The following is a 24,185-nucleotide window of genomic DNA, read 5'->3' as shown; positions in this document are numbered from 1 at the left end:
GAAATCAAGGTACACACATTCCCATTAATATAAATCTTCTTCAGCTTTATTTAGAAATTTCTTTGCTCAACTCTTTTCTATTAAAGCACTGTTGCCTATCAATAACCAGATGATATTAATTGAGACTCATTCTGATAATCAAATAATTTTATGCATTTAAACATATAAATTGCCCTGATTTAAACATATACATTTCTGTGGTTCTATGAAATACTTACAAATACATTTGACTTATAGGTGCTTTGCTAAATCATTATCAAAATTGGTAAAAGATTTCTTGTATGCTATTGAACAAGCCTCTTTAAGTATTGTAAATCAGGGTAATAATGTATTCTTAATAATCCTTTTAATAATATTCTTGCTATACACTAAGATATAAATGTCGCTGTGTTTACTTATCAGACCTATAAAGCTATTTTATTTTACATTTTTACAAAATAGGCTATCTTTTGTTAGACTGACACCTCAATAAAAAGTTTCTTGAATCTGTATTTCTCAGCCCTTACTGTGCTCTTTTCCTTCTGTTAATTTTCTTTGCCAATAGCAAGAGCCAAGAAACAAGGCCACACATGGGATGTGGCTGACCATTGCAAGACCAAGATAATGCAGAAAATATTCCTTCAGCAGTTTCATTTGCTTTCTGGCAAGTCCTGCAAGCAGTTGTGCTGATGCTTCCCATGTTTTGTCCTGGTGTTTTTAAACTGGCTTCTTGCCTGTGACGTTTTTCCACAATAGATGCCATTTTCCCAGTATTTCACTGGTTCTTAATGCTTTTGAGCCCCTTTAACATTTGGTCCAAATAAATCAACTTGCAAGTCAGATGTCTTTTATGTAAACATAGTCCATAACTGTAAAAGTAATTAAAAAGAAGAACTTTTAGCTACAAGAACAGCATGATTTTCAGATCCCAGCACATACAGCTTGTACTATAGCCGCAGGAAGGTACATATGCTCCATATGTTTATCACTGAGCCTTGCTGACCTCGATAAATGAAATAAAACCATTTGTAATTATGTAATAGAAATGAACAAATATGAATCTGCATGATGTAATGAAGTATCAGTTCTCTAAGACTACAGCATTCAAGTCGACAGTATCGAGAAAATAAAATACAATTACAAACCTGGAAAAAGTCAGTTCTGAATTAGTATCTAGCTCCTGTAATGGGAAGAGGGTATGAGCTGCTGTTCCGTTCATGACACCTTACTGGGAGACCATCTTTCCAGCAGTACTCTTAAGCACTTGGCTGATGTGTCACATTTTTTCTGTTTTCTCTGTTTCTTTAAGAGGAAAAACTACCTGCCTTGTTTTACTGGCTAACTCTCTGCATAAAATTGAGTGACCTGCTACTGAATTTGAAGTTTACTACCCCGTAATAAATTCATATGGAGAGCTCTGATCATACTAATTCAGACCAAGCCAGAGAGCTTTGAATATTTCTGGTGTAAAGAATTCTGATAAGTGCTATATAGAATGATTACAAAGTAATACTATAATTTAATATTCAGTGTAAGTCTGTGTAGACTGTATGCTTGAGTGCTTCTCAAATTTGCCTTGCGTGCTCCAATAAGTTTTGTTATATGTAGTAATCCTGCAGCCTTGTTTCTGTAATTCCATCTACGATAGTTGGAAGGGGTAAAAGAGAATTTTGAAGCAACTGATAATATTACGCAGAAGCTGTGCAAAAATGGAAGGAAAAAACTCATCAGGGAGCAAACATAGTATACTAAGTTTGATCTTGGGCACGTACCAAATTACATTGTACTGATATTTTGTTGGCTTCAGCATAGGGAGAGAGTTCAACATGAGCTATCAGAGTAGGTAATTTCATACACAGAACCACCATTGCTTTGATGAAGATGTATCAAAATATTTCCCTGGATTATTTTAACCTTCTTCAGTGAAGGAAATGGACTACAGTTGTTATCAATCATATGGAGAATAAATGAAGTCAGAAAAAAACAACAAAAAAAGCCCTCGCTGAAATTAAACTGTTTTTTCCCCCTTTGTCTTATACACTACAGACATAGGGTAAAAGTTTGTAGTAAGTTTTCCCAGAACTTTAGTCTTTCCAGAATTTCGCTCTAATTTTTCGAGCCTTGTAAGGATTTTAATGTACTGTAACATTTATCTAATTCTCATGAAAAAGCGAATAAAGCCTTTTGTTCCATATATTAATAAGGGAGAATATTTTGGTTTATATTAATTAGGAAGTAAAATTGGTGCTTAAAAAAAGATGGTAATTTATGTCTTGTTATGTTTTGTAAATAATCATATCTGAAGCTGTTACTGAAGACTGTGAAAAGTTTAGTGCATTTTAGTAAAACAGATCTCATCAGTATCAAGTTAATTTTCAGTGACAATTTATATTCATTTTATGAAGATCAACAGTGAAGATTTTCTCAAAATGTGTTTGCTTGGTGCTACCTAGCTTCTGAATGCTCTGTGAAGACACAATTCACTTTTTGTTGGTTTTCATTCCAGAAGGGTGATAAAGGAGATCCAGGAATTCATGGCATCAATGGGCAAAAAGGAGAATCTGGTATCCAGGGTTTGGTTGGACCTCCTGGTCTCAGAGGTCAGCCAGGAGACAGAGGGCCCCCGGGACTACCTGGATCAGATGGAAAGCCTGTATGTATAACACCTCATACTTGTCATTTTGGGTACCGTAAAAACACCAAACAAATCCATGCTGTTTGTTTTTTTAACTGTTCTCTGTTCAATTCAGGCACGAGAATTTTCAGAAGAATTTATTCGACAAGTATGTTCAGATGTACTAAGAAGTAAGTGTGAAAGCCTCTTTACTGTTCTTTCTTTATTTAAAGCGCTAAAGAAGTTTTCTGGTGATTATAAAGACACTTTCTTGAAAGTGGGATTGGGATTGTGGAATTGCTGGTTTATCACATGTTTTCCTAAGGGTGTAGAAATACGTTCCCACACTACAGGTTCCATACTTTATCATCTTGTTTCTTAAAAGCATTACATTATCTAAAGAGAGGAGGCCGTGTTTATATGGCATGGGGACAATATATTTATATGTTATTGTGCCAATGTTCTAAGCAATTTGTTTCAATTATATATTTTTTCAATTCTCCCAGCCCAGTTGCCAGGCATCATCCAGAGCGGAAGACTACAGAATTGTAACCATTGTCAATCCCAAAGCGCTTCCCCGGGACTTCCAGGACCACCAGGTCCAAGAGGCCCTGAAGGCCCGAGAGGGTTTCCTGGTTTGCCAGGAAACGATGGCATTCCAGGGCTGTCAGGCATTCCGGGTCGTCCTGGGGCTCGTGGGACAAGAGGTACTGTGCGCTTGTGTCATGGTGCTGATGGCCTTTATGACTTTTTTTTCTGCTTTCAGTTTTGAAAGGAATTAGTGCAGGATGGAGTAAGGGGGTTTGTGTCACAAAGTGTAGTTGAGGACATGGTGCAGCACGAATGCTTCACTGCTTACAAAGAACGCATGCCAGAAGAGAAAATACAAGAACACAGCCATAGAATCATAGAATCTCTAAGTTGGAAAAGACCTCTTAGATCATTGAGTCCAACCATTCCTATATGCCACTAAACCATGTTCCTAAGCACTTGTCTACCCATCTTTTAAATACCTCCAGGGATGGTGACTCCACTCCGTCCCTGGGCAGCCTCTGCCACGGCCTGATGACTCTTTTGGTGAAAAATTTCTTCCTGATATCTCCCAGTCTGAACCTCCCCTGGTGCACTTGAGGCCATTCCCCTGTCTCCTGTCACCTGTCACTTGGGAGATAACAACCAGATAGCTAGTGTTCAGTTCTACTATACTCAAACTTTGTTTTGATCTTTTTAGAGAGTTCTTAGTCTCATCTAAATATTTTTAACTGCATCCAGATTATTTTTTTTAGATCAAGTTTGCTTAGACACAGATTTCAATGCATTTCCATGTTTTCTGGTTTCTTTTCTTCCAAACTTCTTTGCTGCTTGCTGTTTTAAAGAATCATAGAATAGTTTGGGTCGGAAGGGACCTTAGAGATCGTCTCGTTCCAACCCCTCTGCCACGGACAGGGACATCCCAATGGATCAGGCTGCCCAAGGCCCATCCAACCTGGCCTTGAACAGCATTTATCGACTGGCTTTTTACTATTTGCTACCCTATAGGCTTATTGTTGGCATGTGACAACCTATATGCTCCCTCCGATTTCCTAAGGTTTTCTCCTTTTTATCTCACAAGGATTTTTACCCCTTTCCTTATGCTTTTCTTAAACAATCTAGTTTCTTTGTAGGCAAGCATAAATACTTTCAGGTAAATCATCCATCTAAGGATTCCAACTGATTTCTTTGATGTACTTGCAGACTTTAAATTAAATATGTATGTATAGCCTGGAACTAGACCAAGAGACTGGCCGAAGTCCAGGCTTTGGGAACGGGTCCTGGCAGTGCCTGTGTTTCCTATAGCATTAAAATAAACAGGAAAGCTGTATGTAATACAGCTAACTAGTAAAGTGCTAAGGACAGGCAGGAAAATGGCTGGTAAATATTTACTTTCTTTGTGACCTAGCACATCAGGTTCATTTTGGATGTAATTATGATTTGTCTGTAGTTCTTTTATAATTTCATCTCCAATAGTACAGTTTCCCTCTGGAGCTGACGCTAACAGTTCTGGCTGTTCCATAAGAGTTGGAGATATAGGTACCTATTACTATTAAGAAACTGAATTTACTGGGTTTTACTAGTGTAAGAGAACACATATTTTGCCCTTCTCAGTGTTTCTTTGATGGAGATTTAATTTTGCCATATGTTGTGAAAGATTGCCTATATATTCTGTATTCCACAGAGTCTGTGGTGAATATCTTGCACTTCCTTCATACAATTTCTTAAAAGCTTTGCGAATGGAAAGGCAATTTCTGAATTGCCCATCATCTATTCCCTCAACTCATAGTGGCTGTCTGCTTAACAGGTGTTACATCAGCTCTTAAATCAGTACAAATCAGGATTATTTAGAACCCAGTTATACTGTGGAAGTTACAAGGAAATACTTATTTTACATCCCATTATTTGCTTTTGAACTATTATCTTTTTTATTCAATAAGTATTATCAAAAATAATTTATTATCAGATGCTGACTTCCTAATTCACCGAATGAAAATATTCTTACTGTGCAAATGTATAAATGTGTTTGCTAATTCACAGGACTGCCAGGGAAAAATGGTGCAAAAGGCAATCAAGGAATTGGGGTTCCTGGAATCCAAGGTCCCCCAGGACCTCCAGGTGAGAAATGCTTCAGATGTGTACATTCAGTGCATGCTAATAATTTCAAAAAAAAAAAATGTGGTTTAGAAAAAATGTTGACATAATTTGGAAAAACTTAGATAGTTTTCACACTTCTTAATTACCATATGTGTTTTATAGCTAGTGCCCGACTCTTGTGTGCATTTTTGTGTCATTTTATTCAATTTAGGACAGGTCTGGTAGAGGTTGATACCTGAGACTGCTGTTTATTGATACATGGATCTGGAAGGCAATCATGTGAAAAATCTTGAAGTCAATCATTATCTGAAAACTGAGCCCCGATATGTCATGTGACTTGTAAGCATTGCTTAGTGAGGGAAAATGTTCTTCCTAACAGCAGTGTAGTTATGCAAAATGCTAAGTTGAGCATTTGGAAGAGCCAGACAAATGGATAGAAATAGGACTCCAATTCATGCTGTTGTGGTTCCAGATTATATGGTGAAGTATAATAGTGTACTAAAGTAGATTTTTATATTACCTTCTAATATCTATTCTTATTCAAAGTGTTTTCTGCATGCTTTTTAAAAAAAAAATCAATAATATATCATGCTGTTTGTGACAAGAATTATCCTTTTTGTTTTATCTGCATCATCCACCAAAGAGCAGGGGGTATGTGGGTCCATATTTGCTCTTGTCTTAATGGAAATACTCTGTAATCTATTTGTTTATTGCATGTGTGTCATTAAGGTCCTGAAGGTCCACCAGGTATGAGTAAGGAAGGACGTCCTGGACAGCGTGGGCAGCCTGGTAAAGATGGAGATCGTGGCAGTCCAGGAATGCCAGGACCGGTTGGACCCCCTGGAATTTGTGACCCATCACTATGTTTTAGTGTAATTGTGGGGAGAGATCCATTTAGAAAGGGACCAAATTACTAGTTTGTGATACAATAATTTAGAGGAATAGGTATGGTGCTTGTCTTTTATGGTCTTTCAGATCTCAGGAAGGTGACCAGCAATAATTAAGCAGGAGCAAAAGTACCTCTGACATTGTAAACATTATAAACATTATAAATAATGATCTCAAAGTTTATATGTTCATTTAGAAAAGAAACTCCGATAACTTTTTTGTAACTTGCATCAATTGAGTTTTGAGTGTTTTTAAAGAGATCGTAATAGGAATAAAATTAACTATGATATTTGATATTTAGTATTTAAGTGCCCTATCATACTCCTGTTACCACTTCTTTGCAAAATTGCTGGAGACACCACTGGGAGCAGGATTAGGCCTTAAATGGTATTGGTCAGGTATAAATTACTGTGAAATTCTTCACATGCAGATGACATATACAGTATTTTATTTTGTAAGAATGTGGCTGGCTTTGACTTCATGTGTGTGTGAATCTCATTGGCTTGTGTACATTTCATATGTCATAGCTCCAACTGTTCTGTGAATGAAAGCATATATCAGATTTTTATAAATTAAGAGAAATATTTTGACTTATGGAAGTAATTTCACTGATTTTACCATGCAACTTTTTGCTTCAAACCAAGGTGAAATGCAAGGGTGGAACTACTGGTCCAAGAGCGCCCAAGTTCTTATTGATGATGGTACTGTCAGCTACAAAAGGTCAAAAGGTTCTATGTGGATGATTCAGTTTATAGGAAAATAGCATTAAAAAATAAAAAAGATCAAAAAAAAAGGTATATCTGGCTTGTAGCTAGGATTTGACAAAAAATAATTAAAAATGGTTGCACAATCCCAGTGTAACAGTTTTGTGTAATTAAGTTATATATTCGTTGCTGTTTCTCCCCAAGGACTGCAGTTGCCAAACTGAAGAAGCAGTTTGAAGGTTTACAAGGAGAAAGATTTAAGTACTGGCTGACTAGCTGCAATGTTTGTTACGCCTTTTCCGTTTTCATTTTAAGCAAGCTATGTGTAATTTTCATTGTATGCTTTGCTAATGAGGTGTATTGCTTGCTTTTACATAAAGGGCAAAGGCACAGTTCCCATGAGATTTTAAAATCCGTTTCTTAAATTAAGGCAGAGTCTTGCATTAAACATAACCATCGCTATACAAGTGGCTTTTTCTAATGTGTTGTTTTTCTGTTGTCCTGCTATCAGAGACTGATAAATATGCTTGACATTCAAGGTTAAATAAAATTTTGTAAGGAACTGATGGTTGTTTGATGAATGATTTCAAGAGTCTCCTGTGTTGCAGAGGACAGTGATGCCTGTAATACATGGAGGGGTAGTTTGACCCTGCAGCTGTGCTTTTTTCCTCCAGCGTCCTTCCATTTCCTCTGGAGAAAGCACCATCCCTGGGAGCAACACCTTTTCTGCTGGACTCCCACTGCCTGCAGGGCAGCTGGACTGTTCCCAGTGGCTGCTGCCTGCCCAGAGCTGCAGCCCCACAGAAGGTTGCTTGCAGTGAGTACCTTAGCCAAACCACCTTGGTTATAGTGGCATGCAATCATTAAGTATCTCATAAAATCCAGTCTAAAATCCTCCAGGATGATTCATGAAAGATACTGACATGGACTTGAGAAATGAAGTTGTTCCAGAGGTTTTCTCCCCAGACAAATGTTCCTCGGAACATGCTATACGACTTGGCTCATGTGAGCAAGCATTGATTGAATTTGTGGAAGAAAGAATATAGAAGCCTCTTATTTTGTTGTGTTCGATGTCACACTGTTTATTTTTTGAGAGCTGGAAGTGAAACGTGTCACTGAATGAATGAGGATCCAAGCATGTTTGTAGAAGCTTTCCAAGATGTCTAGTCTGCATGCTAATTTATATCTATACATAAATATATACCTTTTCCGATTAGATGTAAGGTGATGTGGTTGTTGAGGCTGGGAAGAGGCAAAATATAAAAAGAAGAGCAAGTCAGAAGGACCCCTCACTGCAGCAAACGCAAACAGAAAACCAGAATTCCCTACTGTTAGAGAATACCAGTATTTGTTTTCATTAGAACTTAAAATAACACACGTAGGTTCTTCCATATCAGAAACAAGGTGGAAAAGGTGGAAATTCTTTAATATTCCAGTTCTGTCTTGATTTATCAGCCAATCTGATTAGTAGCTTATGTAATCATAGAATCACTAGGTCAGAAAAGACCTTTGAGATCATCAAGCACAACTGTACTGATTTCGTTTGATCAAATTCACATGTGAATCAAACTTCAGTTTTAAATGTAGTGGTGGCTTTGTCACACCGTTAGTCTTATTGGAGGGTAGTTTCTGAATGACTCTGGCTGAGGATCTACATGAAATTTCCAGTCTGCATCTATGCATTTTATATGGCCATTTTATATATCTTCATTTTATTTTAACGTCGTCTTTGCCTTGAGTTACTCCTATTCTTTTGGCTTATTTTAAAAAATCAGTGTTCCCTGAAAGCCTTTCATGCACTAGGTTAGGCAAGCAAACCTTTTATTTTCCACCTGTTTGAAAGGCTTTCCACTCCCTGTTCATTCTTATAGTTTTTTCTTCACTTTTTTTTGAGGGGAAATGAGTCATTCTATAAATATGTCTGTAATTCTAGGTAAGGAACCTCTGCTGTACCTCAGTGAAGTTGATACTTACTCAAAACACATGGCTCTGTTCAGCTTCTCTTTTTCTTAGTTCTTGGGTTAGTGATCCAAGAGTCATGTAGGTCTTCCCTGGTGAACTAGTATTACCCAGATCTATTACCTCTTCCAGGTTTTTTAGCTGATGAGCTCCTGTATGCCAGAGCAATTCAGGTTGGATCGGACCTCAACTTGTGATAGTCCCTAGGAGTATTCGTTCCATAAATTTCCCAGGGACCAAAGAAAGGGACTGATGTGCCTATAATTTCCTGGATCCTTCTTTAAGCCCTTGTAGATGGGGTGACATTAAACTTCTTCCAGTCTTTTGGGACATCCCCAGATCTTCATGACTTGTCAAAGGTTACAGAAAGTGGCCTTGCAATGATGTCAGCCAGCTCTCTTGACTCCTTCAGGTGGATATTGTCAGCACCCAACGATTTGCAGGGGTCAAGCTCCTGGTATGGTTCACGTATCGACTTGTCCTTCATTAACAGTGGGTCTGTATTTGCAGCAGCCTGGGGTTTTGTTCCCAAAGCCTGAGACTCAACGGTCCTGGTAGAGACAAAGACGAAGGAAGTGTGGAGAACCTTTGCCATTTCAGTGTTGTTGGTGACAAATTCACATGTCCTGTTTAACATTGGCCCAATATTTTGTTTCTTCTTGCTGTTTACATATCTGAAGAACCCTTTCTTCTGTTTTTTCACATCTCTGGCCAATTTTAATTTGAGCCAACCTTTTGCTTTTCTAACTGCATCTCTGCATGCGATGATAATGCCCTTGTAGATCTCAATGGGTATTTATCTGTTTGTTCATCTCTGTTACGCTTCTCTTTTGGTATTGAGCAGACTCAGAAGGTCACAGTTAAGCCAAGGGTGGGTCTCTTGCTACACCTACTTCCCTCACTTAAAGGAGAGGAACTGCTTTTGTGCTTCGAGGAGAACATTCTTGATAAGCTCCCAGCACTCGCTCCTTTATCCTCTGTAGGAGCTTCCCACAGAATCCCAGAGGCATTCTGTAGGGCTTCCACAGTTGCCATAGTTGAATTCCTTACTTTCAAGGTAAGGAATTTCCTTACTTTTTCCTGCCTGTCTTCATGAATCATCCTATAGCCACCCATTGTGATCCTCCAGTTATGCGAGTTGTCCTACCATGTTTCAGTTATTCCTATGATTGCCTAAGTTTCTGACTGGTGTGGAACTCCAGGTCCTCCTGTTTTTTTCCCCAGGCTGTGTGCATTGGTATACAGACATCTCAGGCGGTTGGTCTTCTGGTTCTTATCTTGGGAGGCAGCTAAGGAACATTTGTCTTAATTTATTATTTCTTTTGTGTGTGTCTATGCAAATGAAAGAGATACTTTGAGTTTTCCTCTACTCCTTTTGCTATCTAAAGTAGCTCAGTCTGGCCTAGCATGAATGTGTCTGTAGAGTGCTGCTGAAAGGGTACAATTTCACCTACTTTCTTTCTTTGTAGCAGTTTTAAAGCAAAATCCCGTGTTGGAGCTATTTCACTTGTATAATAAGATAGTAAGAAAGACTGACTTTGAAAACTGAATTGTTAAGAGACTTCACTGAATGTAAAACACACTTTAAGCCCTCGATGTGCAAAAGGAAGAGATGTGAAGCTTAATCTATTTGATTACCATAACTTCTGAGATGCTTGGATGCTTCAAGCTCCAGTACTGCTGTATCTTTGGTATTTTGCTCTGAATTTGAGTCTGTGAACGTATCACATTTCTACAAAAAGGATTTTTTTTTGACAAGTTGGAATTTTCCAGAGGAAATGCTAAACATATAAACCTGTGCAGTTGCCTCTTTGAAAGCTAATAACGATGTAACGCAGCTTATGTAATTGAAGACAAACACTTTGAAAACCAAATCCTGTATGATTAAATAGCCAGAAACTATTAGCAAGTGTCTTGCATCCCACCGAGATGCATATGTTATAGCCTAGGAACCAGTGATTTAGATAAGATTTTTTCAAGCCAGAATTTAGCTTACTTCACACTGATTTTTTTTTTTACTTCATTTGAAATAGTGGAATTATACAGTAAATGTGTGTTCAAGATCATATCTTGTTTGGATCCTTTAACTGAGAATATGAATATTTTTCTCAGATATTCAACTCATTCTACAGTAAGAGGTTAAACAAATGGTATAAACTGGAGTATTATCAGATTAATGATCCACAGGAGAAACACTCTAAATTACTAAATTACTATTGATGTAAGCTGTATGAAGTTCTTGCAAGTGTTGATTTGCAAACAGAAGCTGTGAATAAAAAAAATCACTGTGAAGCATGTCACTGACTATCAGATACTATCTGGAAACACTCACAAGAAACTCTGTTAAGTAACATTTTCTGATTTTCCTGATGATAGTCTGTAAAACTGGAACTTGGGCTAATTTTTAAGCAGAGAGTAAGATGAGAAAAGAATTTCTGACTGTGAGTTAAAAACCACACTCCCTGGTTGGTCGAGTGCCTGTTGGGGTCAGTGGAAGAACTACAATTCACTACGTTAAATTTTGAGTACAGCTTCAACTCATAATATCTTTCTGTGTGTAAAATGGATTGTCACTGATCGCTATTGCCTCTTAGATACTGAGGCATGCGCTTGGACACAAAGATGCAGAATTGCAAAGTGTTACTGCGGGAACTGAATTTCTTAATGAAAGCTTAGTGGTGTATGGAGCTCAGCAGTTTGCAGTTCTGAGAATTATGAGCTTGGGGAAGTTTGGAGTAAATACATACGGAGTGATGTGTCTCTATATAAAAATACATATGCATAATTTAATAAAAGACCAGATGTCACAGATGGCTTCCACATGTGCAGATTGATTTGGTGAAAATATGTATATATGTATGTATATATGGTGTGTATATACATTTATGTGCAGTTATCAGTTCTTCATGTATTTAACTGAAAGGTACCATAGTCTTCCAATTAAAAATGAAACAGTAAAAAAAAAAACAGAAGATGAAACAGTCTCATCTTCTTGTAAGAACTGAACTATCACAGTCCTGCTACTGCTTCAGAGCCAAGGTGTCATTGTTAGCTTCAGGTGTAGCCAGTATATTTCAAGGTTGATCAGTCTCTTAGGGGTGGATCTGAGAATCGTTATCTGTGCATATTTCAGAACTAGAGAATCTCATTTATTAGAAAACTGAAGGTATTTTAAAAGGAAATTGCTTATCAATGCATGTGACTGTCCTGGCAGTGAACACTCTCAAATTCTGTCATTGTAGTTCACACAGATTGAATCAAACCCCGGTGAAAAGAGACTATAATATTTTCCTGTAGGGGGGAAATATAGATGATAAATCAAAATACATCTTACTAATCCGTATTCAACAGAGGCAGTAAATCATTTTAAGAATGATTGCCTTCTGGGATGCTGTTGAAATGTTTAAAACTTGAATTAATATAAAAAATATTTGTGGGATATTTTCTTCTGTTGATAGCAAGTTTTTCTCATAAAGGACATCGTCTATGTGTCCTGCATAACCTAAGCCTATTTTTACAATGGGGAAATCATTACTATATGATTCCTGAGTTTTTCTTGACAGGCATCTTCCCCCTCCCAGTGTTAGCTATACTTGCGTAAAGCGCTTTTTGATAATAAATATTCTGGTGATGCTCCAGCATATTGTATTATTCTGTGTTATTCTTTCCTTTCCTGGCAAACGATGCAAGCAATAGAAGATAATTTTCCAGAAGCGGTGCTGGGCTGCTCAGCTCTTCAGAGGTACATTGGCAGGTTGGAGGATCTTTGGTTGTCTGCCATAGGCTTAAAGAAATATTTAAGTGCTCTGTATTAATTTTCTGACACTTTTTGACAAGTTCTCTCTTGTCACTGACAAAAATACATGGTATTGTTCCACTTAAGGAAAAGGTAGGTGAGATTTCATCAGAAGTGTTAGCTGTGTGACTATTATGATATCATATGTCCATATTGCCTGCAAAAAGTATCTTTCTCATGTTGGAGCCTTGTAAACTCCAGGGACTGTTCCATTTGTTGTTTTCAGTTTTTCCTTTTTTAAAGCATGAAAAAATTCATGGTATCTCTGTGACACATTCAAATCACATATTAAATGTCATGCAAAAAGGGCAATAATGCCTAGAAACTGTGGTTCAAAGAAGTAACTTTCTTGAACTGTTGAAAAATATAATGCCACTGGAGAGACGAAGGGAGAAACCCCAAACTTATCTTTACCTGGGGGATGATTCTGCAAGGTATGTGAAGGTCTTATTGATGTGGGAGTGAACAGTACCTTTAACACAGACAAGAGAAAGCCCAAAGGGAAAAATGGCTTAAGCAGTACAGTAGCCTGGATAGCAAAGAAAGGAGCAGGAAAAGGTCATTTGTTTTATTCCTCCATTCTAATATAATATTTTTTGAAAGAATTGTGCTTCTTCTTGTCCTCCTCTAAAAAGAATAATGAGAAAGTACACCGTGGCTTTGACACCCCCGTGATTTAAAGTGACAGACCTCCCAGAGGTGAAAGCTCAAAATGAATGTGTCAGTGCTGAGCACCAGGAATCCCTGGCAGCTGAGACCAAAGTTCTGGATGAAAATTCAAGAGATCATAACAACTGTCCCATCCTACATTATCTAACTCTGCTCTGGCAATTGGCAGCAAATGCTAGCACTTAACAGTGTTTGTGTTATGAAAGTTTGAAGAGTTGTTTGGATTTTTTTTATATACAGAGTAATTTGTTTTACAATGCTGCTTAGAAAAAAAAAAGAACCCAAACCTAGAACTAAGGAAAAAAATATCTGGCTTTGCATGTTGTAGTCACATAAATCTTGTATGGAATATCCAAAGCCATCTACGCTTGGGGGAGCTGGGTTAATTTGCCTTTATGAGGAAGGGGCTGAACTGGCATTCACAAAATCCCCCATACTTTCTTTTTGGCCTCTGCACCAAAGTGTCTGTTACACCCAGGAATCCAGCAGCCAACAGCTTTCTCAAGGGCTGTTCTTACTCAAGTTCATGACAGAAACACAGAGTCCAGTATTCATTTACAGTATTCACTGTAAACAGATTGCTGCTAAATTATGAATCCAACCTTTTGTGCACACTGGTGTTTGTTGGAGGTGCCTGCCGTGTACCTCGGAGCGGGTAAGTAGGCAGCTACTGGTGGTACCTGCAAAGTACCAACTGGCAAAAGTAAATAGCTATTAAAAGTTACTATCAATGCTTCTTTAACAAATAGATGTAGTAGATTATAAGTAGGAAAACTCACTTGGATAAATTCAGGCAGGTTCTGCCATGGGAAGGTAAATTTTAGAAAGCTCGATATAGAAGTAGATTAATACCGTATTTCCTCAGAATTACATCATTGCCTTAAGGATGCCTTTACATTTTGTGAGTACTGGCAAAAGCTTGTGAAACATTGGAATAATACTTTGATAGTAACTCACTAGAGAACCATTACGATAAGTTTTACTGGTTGAGAAGGTGATAGCACAGCCCTGACCACTGTAATGTATATTAAAAACTAGATGAAGAGTGAGTAAGCCAATATTTGATGTCTACTTGGTGATGAGCTGAGAAGAAGTAACTTGGAGCTATGCTTGGTAAGGAAGTGTGATAATGTCTGTGAATGTTCTGGTGACTCCTAGAGGGGGGAGACTTCAGCTCCTGTCTATCACAAGCTGGAGCCTTTACTGAGCCTGCACATGATAAGAATCATGAGAGATTAATTCCCAGCAGGCTGAAGTGTGTTGCTGCTGAATGTATTGCAGATGGACTGAGTTCCCAGCTATAACGGAAAAAGAGAGAAAGCAGGAAACTGGAAAAGAGGTGTTAGAAGTAAGCATTTGGGGATGTTACAAGTCTTTGACAGCAAAGAATGGCTCTGTGACAAGACTACGTGTGGAGAATTTCGATGCCAATTTGGCTTATGTCAAGTTTGCCTTCAACAAGTGCTTTTTTAGTGGAAAAGTTAGTTTTCACCTGAGTTCTTAGCAGAGTAGCTGACCTTATAGATGACACACAAAAAAATGGATATCAGGTAATAAATGGTGACTATCTTCCTGCCTATGGACTCTGTATGAGTATTTTACATATATATGTATGTAGCTGGAACAGTATAGGTTCTGTACCTGTGGGAGTGCTATGCAGCTACCTGGCCAGGAACAAAATGCCAATTGTAGAAATATATGTCCTGCTGACCAGAGTCAACTAAAAAAAACTAACCAAAACCTTCTGATCTCCTCTCCTAGCTACATGTGGCATAGGAATATGGTTAGAGAAGAAGTATTGATGTGATAAAAAAAAAGAGAACTACTACCTAGATCATCTCTTCCAGAGATTTACGCTTAGCTTTTACGCAGAGTGGAAAGCACTAGGGTTAATGTTAAAATGAGAGGCAAATCCCACTGAAGTTATAAATTTTACACAGTTAATACTGTTATCTAAGAAAATGGAGATGCAATTTGCATTTTGATTTGGGATTTTTTGCTTTGTAGAATTTAAAGGCCAGCTAGTATCTGCACAGTGATCTCCTGCAAAGTGTAATCCTGTGAAGGTTAATGATTTTTTTTGGCTTTCTCTCTCTTTCCTTCTGCTCTCTTCCCCAAGTGGCACCCATGCGCTATCTACTTTGGCAGACGTGTAGCTTGTCCGTTCACAGGGTCCTTACAATATATTCCTTCATTTCTTTCATGTCATGGATACTTTTTTGTTCTATTTTTTTTTTCTCCATCTGCAAATGATTTTTTTTTTAAATCTCACTTTCATCTTTTTTTGTTAAATTTACATTTCTGCTTTCTTTAGACTGTCACACTGTACTGTCAGTGTGTGTCTTTATCCATATCTTCCTTCAACTTCAGTCTCTCCTGCTGTGCTCGCAATGCTCGTATAAATAGGAAGTGCAAAAGCCAAGTATTCCCTTGAGTCTTGAGGTATAGAGTGAGTTACTGGAAGATGCAAAGACTGCAGCCTGGCTGTTGAGAATGTGTGCATATACCATTATCACGACGTGGTTGTTCTCCCCATGATACATCTGGTTGTTGTTGTCTTGTGTAAGAGAGAGCTGACTGCTTGGAAGACCTGATAGATATTGAACAGATCTGCTGGCAGGACTCACATAAGCAATGTTGTAGGGGATCTTAACTGTGTGGTGGGAAGGAACTCTGAGGTACTGACAGGGGAAATCTTCACCTTCCTGGGAGCACTGCTTTTCAGCTTCACAGCTGTTACCAGAGCTGGAAGAATCTGGTAGTAAAAAAGAGTTATTCTCGGGGAAAAAACTTGCCTATTTAAATTCAGTTTCCTACATGGTGCACACAGCAAATACAGCTCAAACTCCTTCCTGTGTATCCCTTCCTTTACTGCTTAAAAACTGAGGCTGAGTATTTCTTTTATTAAACAAGTTAGAGTTGGCTAGAGATATAACTAGCTGCAATTGAACAGATTGCAATATATGAGATGTCCAAAAGTCTCTTTATCCCTTCAAATCTAAAGACTTTGGCTTGCCTATCCAGTTCAACAAAACAGACCTTGCGAAGAGCTGTAGTTGCCCTCTATAAATATGATGGGGTAAACAGCAGGGAGGAAAAAGAAATACTTACATTAAAGGACAATGCTACTGTGCAAGCAAATGGGTGTAATCTGACCATAGGTGAACTGCAATGGAAAGCAAATAGAGAAGGACAATAGCTTTGCCTCTCTTGTACTTGTATGTTTTGTTTAATATGTGTAGAATTTCTCCTACTGATATGTCTTAACTGAGCTCTATCAAAGTAAACTCCTGAGCAGAGACAGGCAAATATTTTTGAATGAAAGGGTTTTCTTTGTTTAAACAAGATTTCTTGTCAAGATAGAAACTGAATTGGAAGGTCTTCACCAGCTGAAGGAGGAATGGTATTGTTCCTCTGTGTCTATGCACGTGTGTGTGAAAGAGAGAGAAAGAGAGACAGAACTCCTGTGGTACCTGAGTTCTCATGTAGGTTGTGGAAATTGCTGATGATATTCAATTGGTGCAAAGTTTTCTTTTCTTCTCCATGCCAGTTCCTGCATTTCTGGATTGGTAATGAAGCTGCAATGGGCAAAGGCTGGTGTTTTTTGTTTGTAAACTCTTAGCTTCTATTTGAAAATTAAACTTTTTTTAAAAAATAAAATTACATCTCTGTGAAATTAAAAACATTTTCCACACAATCCTACACCTAATTTACCACTGTTTTTAAACAAATCTTTAGGAATGTAGTCCTAAAATGCTGTCATTCCTGGTAATGCAGATGAATTTCACATAATCTGGGTTATTTGAGAGATAATAGGGGTTTTGTTCCTTTTCTCATCCTCAACTTAAAAGCCTGCTGTATTAAGCCACTCAAAAAGAGAGGTTCTTACCTGAGGAATGATAAAAAAACTGGGTGGAGATCCCAGGTTAGAGAACTCTAGGTAGAGCTCAGTGGTTATTTCTAATAGTGAAATACCAGGAAAGGAGAAAACTTTCATTTTGCCTGGAGAGTGCTCTGTTATACATAGATAAAGTTGATGTGAAGTTTATTCCTTTCAAGATTACGCAATGTATTTATTAACAGTATTACATACCATTGGTTTCAAGGAAGTCACACAGGAAAATCTTAACACCAGTTCCAAACTCTTCAAAACTGAGAAGAACCTTTCCTCAGTGTTATAGTAATTTCTCATATTTACTCCATCTGTCATGCCCATATGCCAAGTAAAGAAATACTGTGTTTGGAAGAAGTGAAATTTCAATTTCCAGTAAAAATATTTGAATTCTGCAGGACTTTATGTATACATAACAAAATGTTCTTCCATCTAAGTGTTTGAAACAAATATTCAAACAAATTGTCATGTGTTAAAGTGCCCTGAGAGGCCTGGGCACTGGGTGTTGACAAATGGAAATTAATTTTTATAGCAAGTATACTAATGGGAATTCTTTTATGGTTATGGGACGTGTTCCAGTGTATTCCGTGATGGTCAGCAGTCTTGTTTGCCGTGCTGGATCATCAAAAGAAAGACACGTTGTTATGCACTTGGTCACGCTGAATTGAGGCAACCTCATCTGCTAATTTGCATTTTACGTATAGTAGCAAGGTGATATTTTCTCCCCTTCCCCCCTGTCCCAGTTCATCATGCTCTTTCTGGAGTAACTGGGAGAAATTCCAGGTTAAACAAAGGATTTCTCTACTTTCACATTGGCATTACAAGTGGGGTCAGTTGATCTCCCTTCTCTATCAGTATTAACTTCTGTTTTGCAATTCCTGCACCAGCCTGGCCTCCAGGAGGTCTTGCACTTCTGTTTAGATTCAAAAAGCCTTATCGTCTGTGACCCCCTGAGGTCAAGTCCCCTGCCCATGTACAATGTCTATATGTTCATGGTATATTGTTGCTTGCCGATACCTGATTCTTGGCCAGTGTACAGCTTGTGTGAGAGGCTCGAACAAAGCCTTTTGTCACAGAGCTATCGGATATATGAGCCCTCAAAAATTACTTCCTTTCCTTATTTTCATTATTGCTCATCCATCCTATTGCTGAATTGGTGAACCGCATGTGCACATACAAGCAGATGAGTAAACTCCTAGGGCTATTAGATCTGGAAGGACTTGTGGGGTTCAAATTCGCTATGTGTAAATGCTTTACTTATTCGTGGCCTTCTAAACAGCAGAATAAATATTGCCAAAGGTTGTACATAGGAAGCAGTGTTTAATAACAGCTTTATTAAACTTACAAACTTCTCTGCTGGGATAAAATTATCATGTGATCTTCACTAATAAATTATGTTCTACCCATGTATAGGCCTTTCTTCATGTGAAAACGTTTAATTACAGATACATAGACTGTCTCCCGCAACAATCTCCTAGAGAAGCTGGTGGCTTGTGGTTTGGGATGGGCACACACTTCGCTGGATAAAATACCGTCTGGATGGCTAGGCACAAAGGGTTGTGGTGAATGGAGTCATATCTAGCTGGTGGCCAGTCACAAGTGGTGTTCCCCAGGAGTCGGTACTGGGGCCAATTCTGTTTAATATTATTAGCAATGACATGGACAAGGGAATTGAGTGCACCCCCAGTAAGTTTGCAGATGATACCGAGTTGGGTGGGAATGTTGAGCTTCCTGAGGGTAGACAGGCTCTACGGAGGGACTTGGACAGGTTGGATCAAGGGGCTGGGGCCAATTGCGTGAGGTTCAAAAAGGCCAGGTGCCAGGTTCTGCACTTGGAGCACAACAACCTTATGCAACGCTACAGGCTTGGAGAGGAAGTTCACCTTTTTGTGGATATTCAGTGTATTGTGTACTTTGCCATGAAATTCACTTCTTAAACTGTTTAAGACGATAGAAATTCAGTCCTGCACAGATGTCAAAGATAGCATCCTGTGTCTGTGCTTTGTCCAAGTATTCGTTTCAATCAGAAAATGTACACAGATCATCAATTTAAAATGTAAACACCTGAGCAGTTCAGCAATGTTGATTCATCTCTAAAGAGAATATATATATAATGCGTATATGCATGATAAAAGTTCTCTTTGTAATATCTTTCTTATATGAAAACTCATTTAACACAAGGTGACATCAAACCACCTGGAGTATTGTGTCCAGTTCTGAAATCCCCAACATAAGAAGGATATGGAACTGTTGGAATGGGTCCAGAGAAGGCTACAAAGATGATCAGAGGGCTGGAGCACCTCTCTTATGTGGACAGGCTGAGAGATTTGGGGTTGTTCAGCCTGGAGAAGGGAAGGCTCCAGGGAGACCTTACAGCAGCCTTCCAATACCTGAAGGGGGCCTATAAAAAAGCTGGGAAGGGACCTTTTACAAGGGCCTGTATTGATAGGACAAGGGCGAATGGCTTTAAATTGTAAGGGGGAAGATTTAGGTTAGACATCAGACAGAAATTCTTTGCAATGAGGATGACAAGACACTGGCACAGGTTGCCCAGGGAAGCTGTGGATGCTCCATCCCTGGAAGTGTTCAAGGCCAGGCTGGATGGGGCCTTGAACAGCCTTGTCTGGTGGGATGTCCCTGCCCATGGCAGGGGGGTTGGAACTGGATGGGCTTTAATTTCCCTTCCAACCCAAACCATTCTATGATCCTGTGAAACCATGTAGGCTGAAGGACAGTAGCTTACCATTCTATGTCTACTCATATTGTGTGTCCACCAAAGAAAATTTTAATTAGGGAGAAACATAGGTTGTTTATTACTTGAGTGTATTCTTATTATATCAAAAGAAAACCTACAGTTTGAAGAGGAAAGGCTTTTCAGAAAAAGCAGAGCTTTAAGTGTCCCCAGAGGTACAGCTGAAGGAGTACTGCAGGCATAGTCCCTCAGTTCCTCATTAGAGCAAATGTAAGGAAAAGAGTAAATTCCAGGTCTGAAAGGGTGCTTGCCCTTCTAGAGGAAGATATTATGCTGGTTTTCTATCTGATTTTTCTTCAAATTAAGAGAGACTACAAATCTACATCCAAATATTTCTTAATTTTTTGGAATAAGAATGAATCTTTTCATGGCACGAGGAAATGCATAAGCCTCAGTCCCTAATTAAGGAATCAGATGTTATGACTGAAAGAAAGCAGGAGCTGATTTTAATTTGGGAGAGAGACTTCTTCCTGACTGACTGGAGAGAAGGCTTAAAATTCTCCCCATTTTACATTGAGCATTCAGGAAAACAACTTGTCCAAGAAGTGAAAATAGTCTAAAGTCACTTACTACGCCCCTTTGAAAGTGCATATAATTGCTCGGGGAGCTGACATGAAGAGGAAGAGAAGTGAGCCAGATCCAGTATAGCCAGAGGCCGCTAGAGCTGTGTTCAATGCCCTGGGGAAGGTACCTGGATTTCCTGAACTAGTAAATAGCTGTTGAGAGTGAGCTGAGAGGAAAAGGTTTAGAAAGGGAACAGCCTTGGATTCTGCCCTGGAGGCACCTCTCAGTGCTGGTGAGCGGAGCAAAGCACTAGTCCTGTTAGCCACATCTGAAGTTAGACGTGTGAAGATTTTCTCTGGATAAATATCAAGATGTTAGTAATTTTCCTTTCCTATAAAGTGGGCTAATTTTGAAAGAACACATCCAAAATACAAGTGAGAGCATTTGATTCCTGCTCAGACTGAAGGGTTCAATTAGGCTGCAAAACAGAGCAAGAGGGAGATCGTTATTGTACAGTTAGGGTACTGAGCACCTACCCAGAAGTCATATGTGGCAAACCAGAAATCCTACTCCTGCTCTCAGAGAAGTTTACAAATGTTTTAATGCCTATTGCCTACAGAAACAGGTTTTGAAAAGCGACTCAATTGTAGTATTTGGAGTTACGTGTCTTAGAAGTCAGACCACTCTGTTGTGCTCCCACCCTGGTGCAAACTTTAAAAGAGTGGCATGAGTTAAACAAGAAGTGACAGCTTTCCTGGATAGTGTTTAAGGGGGTGATTTGTCTGGGAACTTAAGCATCTTCAAGCCAAGAGGGCTGAAACTCCTTCCTGATCCCCAGATATTTCCCCTAGCTCCTGAGCCACGATGGATGCTGCTCAGACTTCTTGTGGATGGGCTTTGGAGATTATGAGTGGCAGACCTGGCTGCAGCAGGGATGCTGGACTAGACATTGGGGCAGGCTTTCTGCAGAGGACAGCCTAGACCAGTGATCTTGAAGAAACAAGCTATGTGACAAGATTTCCCGCTTTGCCAGTGTTAGTGGGTTCCTTGAACGTCTTCTGCCACTACTGCCCTTTATCCTGAAGCTTGCTGAGTTCTTTGGGCTGAGCTTGCTACCTTCATAGCCCCTCCTAGACAACCAGAATTTGAGCAACAGTACATGCAGTCGTGGGGGAGGTTTCTGCCCTTCTCCCTACATCAGATTGGAAATCCTTGAAAGCATGGTACCCCCCCAAATGGACATCTGAGATCTTTGAAGGTAGCTTGGCCAGGCACAGACACTGTGTAGGGCCAGCAAAGCTGTTTTGAGTCAAAACCTTCTTCTTGGCATGCTCATGCACGGATAGTGAGGAGAGGGCTTGAATTCAAGCACCACGTGAACTTCACATCTGCTTTTAAGAAGTAGTATCACTGCTGTCTAAATGCTTGGATAACTTCAAAGGAGCAGGTGCGGTGGTGCTGAGGTTGGGCTGCTCCCGACATGTGGCTGTGGCTGGCTGGGGAAAGGGGGTTTCAGGATTGCAGATTTTGACTGAAATGTTCAATTAGCTGCTTTGCAGGTTTGGCCAGTTACAGTCCTGATCCTTGGCCCAAATGAGCTAAATTACTATACACATAAAAGAGAAAACACTCCACTCTGAGGTTTATAATTGTTCTATAATATTCCTCCTGACTACGATTCCATCCTGAAGGACTATTAAATTGTTACGTTTCCTTTGGTTCGCAACCCGGTATATTTTTTCATTCCTGAAAAATCAAACAAAGCTTTTGAAGAAAAAAGATATGAAAGAAAAGGGAAGGGGGAAAAAAGCCAGCAAGGCAGATAAACCCATTACAATCAAACAAATAAAAGGCATATGTGTATACACAGGGGAAATATTAAAAAAGGCAGTCAGAAGGCCCAAAGCTTTAGTCTCTGTTTCAGCCAAAACATTTGTTAAATAAAAAAAAAACACGAAAACCTAGCTGAGAAAATACATAAATTGATTTTTTACTTATAATTTTATAAGGCAGAATCTAAATGAAATGAAAAACAGTTGGATTTAGTAGGCAGAGGGGTTTGTTATTTTCTTCCTCCCTCCACCCTTATTTTTTTCTTTTCTTCCTTTTCTTTGGCAAAATAGGAGGTGTATGACAGTGAAACACATCATTTCTGTGATGGAAACTGCAAAGAAGAGTGTTTTACCTGTGCCCATTTTCTTATTCAGCTGTTTCATTCCCTCATCCAGCTTTCCAGTTTTCTCCAGACCAGATATGGATTCATCACTGAACTTAGCTTTTCTAAAATATGTGAGTTAAACTGCTTGATTTTTCCATACTCTTCATGATTTTGTCAATCATTACCACATCCTTCCTCAAATATCTCTTTTTCGGGTCCTAATCTACTTACAGGTCTTTTGTACAAGAGTCTTTCCATATCATCATCACTGCCTCTTTATCTGACATTTTCCTAGTGGCACGACACCCTGAAAGGCATATAATGGCATAATGTAGTCTTTTATGTTTTCTATACCATGTTTACTGTTTTCTGACATGTTTTCTTTTATTGTAGTAGTTCCAAATGATATTTGACTTTTGATTGTGGCTGAGCTTTGAATTAATGTTTTCACAAATGTATTCAAAATAGTTCTGTATACTTTGAGAGTAAGAAGAAATTCAGACACACCTTTTTGTATCTATGCTTAGGAATTTTTTTCCCCCCACATACACAGCTTCTCACTTATACGATAATGGCTTTCATTTTTTAAGCAGTTTAATTACCTGGTAACTGAGAACTTTTTACTACTCTGTTTAGACAGTTTTAGATTTGATGATCCTGAGTACATCTGTGTCTTCTGTGAACTTGGCAACGTTTATGAACTCATTATTTACTCCATTTTACACGTAACTTAGAAAATGTGGAGCAGAAAGAAAGAACTGAGAACAGATTCCCTCATCTCAGTGTATTTATTAATTTATTTATTTCTGCCTAGCTTTCTGTCTGTTAATCAATTACTGATGTCCTAGAAGACATTTTCTCTCACTATATTGTTTCTTTTTTTTTCAACTTAGCAAGGGCTTTTGCTAAGAAGCTTTGAAAAGTCAGGCATGCTTCATCCTAGTGATCATCCTCATCTGCATTCTTATTAATGATGTTTTGTTGTCTTGCTCTGGTTTTACAATGACACTTATTTATTTAAACTGTCTTCTTATTTTAAATATTTTTACTTTCTCCGTTTCTGCTGTTTTTCTACACTTAGGTTTTTTTCTTTCTTAACCTAAGTTCCTAATTTGCTGTTTAAATTGTCTCCATCATGCCTGCAAACCTTTTTTAGCTATTTATTTTATTAATGAGTTGTCCTGTTTAATTGTTCTCCTTAATAAAGTTAAAGTAAGAGGAGACCTAGGGGAAGAGGGAGGGATATTTCCATTCTACAAGGATGATAAATATACATTTTGCTTGTGTTTTGATTTTTATCCTATTAATTACTCAGGAAAATCCTTAGTTTTTATGGATTTTCTGTGTAGATTTTGGCAGTCATGTAGTCACAACTTGTTTTGTTTGAAATTTCATTTTTTTTCTATTTATTTCCTCCCAAAACCATGCTTTAAGTTATATAATCTTGTTGAAAGCATGAAAATAGTAAACAAGATTTTCTCCATGGAGTATTCCGAGACTTCCACATTACACAGTCCACTTGTACGATAAAGTATTAATATTATCATCAAAGTCAAATGCATCGTGTCTCAGAGAATGTCTTTAAGAAATAAACCCTTCATACTTCTGTATTTCAGTGGCAGCTTAAAATACCTTATATGAT

General features: G+C 38.5%; 1 protein-coding gene across 1 annotated transcript in view; it reads left to right on the top strand.

The window, feature by feature from the left end:
* Window positions 1-12,303, top strand: part of COL21A1 (collagen type XXI alpha 1 chain) — a 137,790-nt gene extending 125,487 nt beyond the window's left edge. Inside the window, exons 29-33 of the mRNA XM_054063249.1 lie at window positions 2,486-2,632; window positions 2,730-2,784; window positions 3,100-3,300; window positions 5,165-5,242; window positions 5,951-12,303. Coding sequence (XP_053919224.1) covers window positions 2,486-2,632; window positions 2,730-2,784; window positions 3,100-3,300; window positions 5,165-5,242; window positions 5,951-6,138 — 669 coding nt within the window. The 3' untranslated portion in view covers window positions 6,139-12,303. The remainder of the gene's footprint in view (window positions 1-2,485; window positions 2,633-2,729; window positions 2,785-3,099; window positions 3,301-5,164; window positions 5,243-5,950) is intronic.
* Window positions 12,304-24,185: the final 11,882 nt, after the last annotated feature.

This window comes from Cuculus canorus, chromosome 3 (genome assembly GCF_017976375.1).
Source record: "Cuculus canorus isolate bCucCan1 chromosome 3, bCucCan1.pri, whole genome shotgun sequence".
Taxonomy (NCBI): Eukaryota; Metazoa; Chordata; class Aves; order Cuculiformes; family Cuculidae; genus Cuculus; species Cuculus canorus.
Note: the sequence above shows the minus strand (reverse complement) of the source record. Positions and strands in the feature narration are given on the sequence as shown.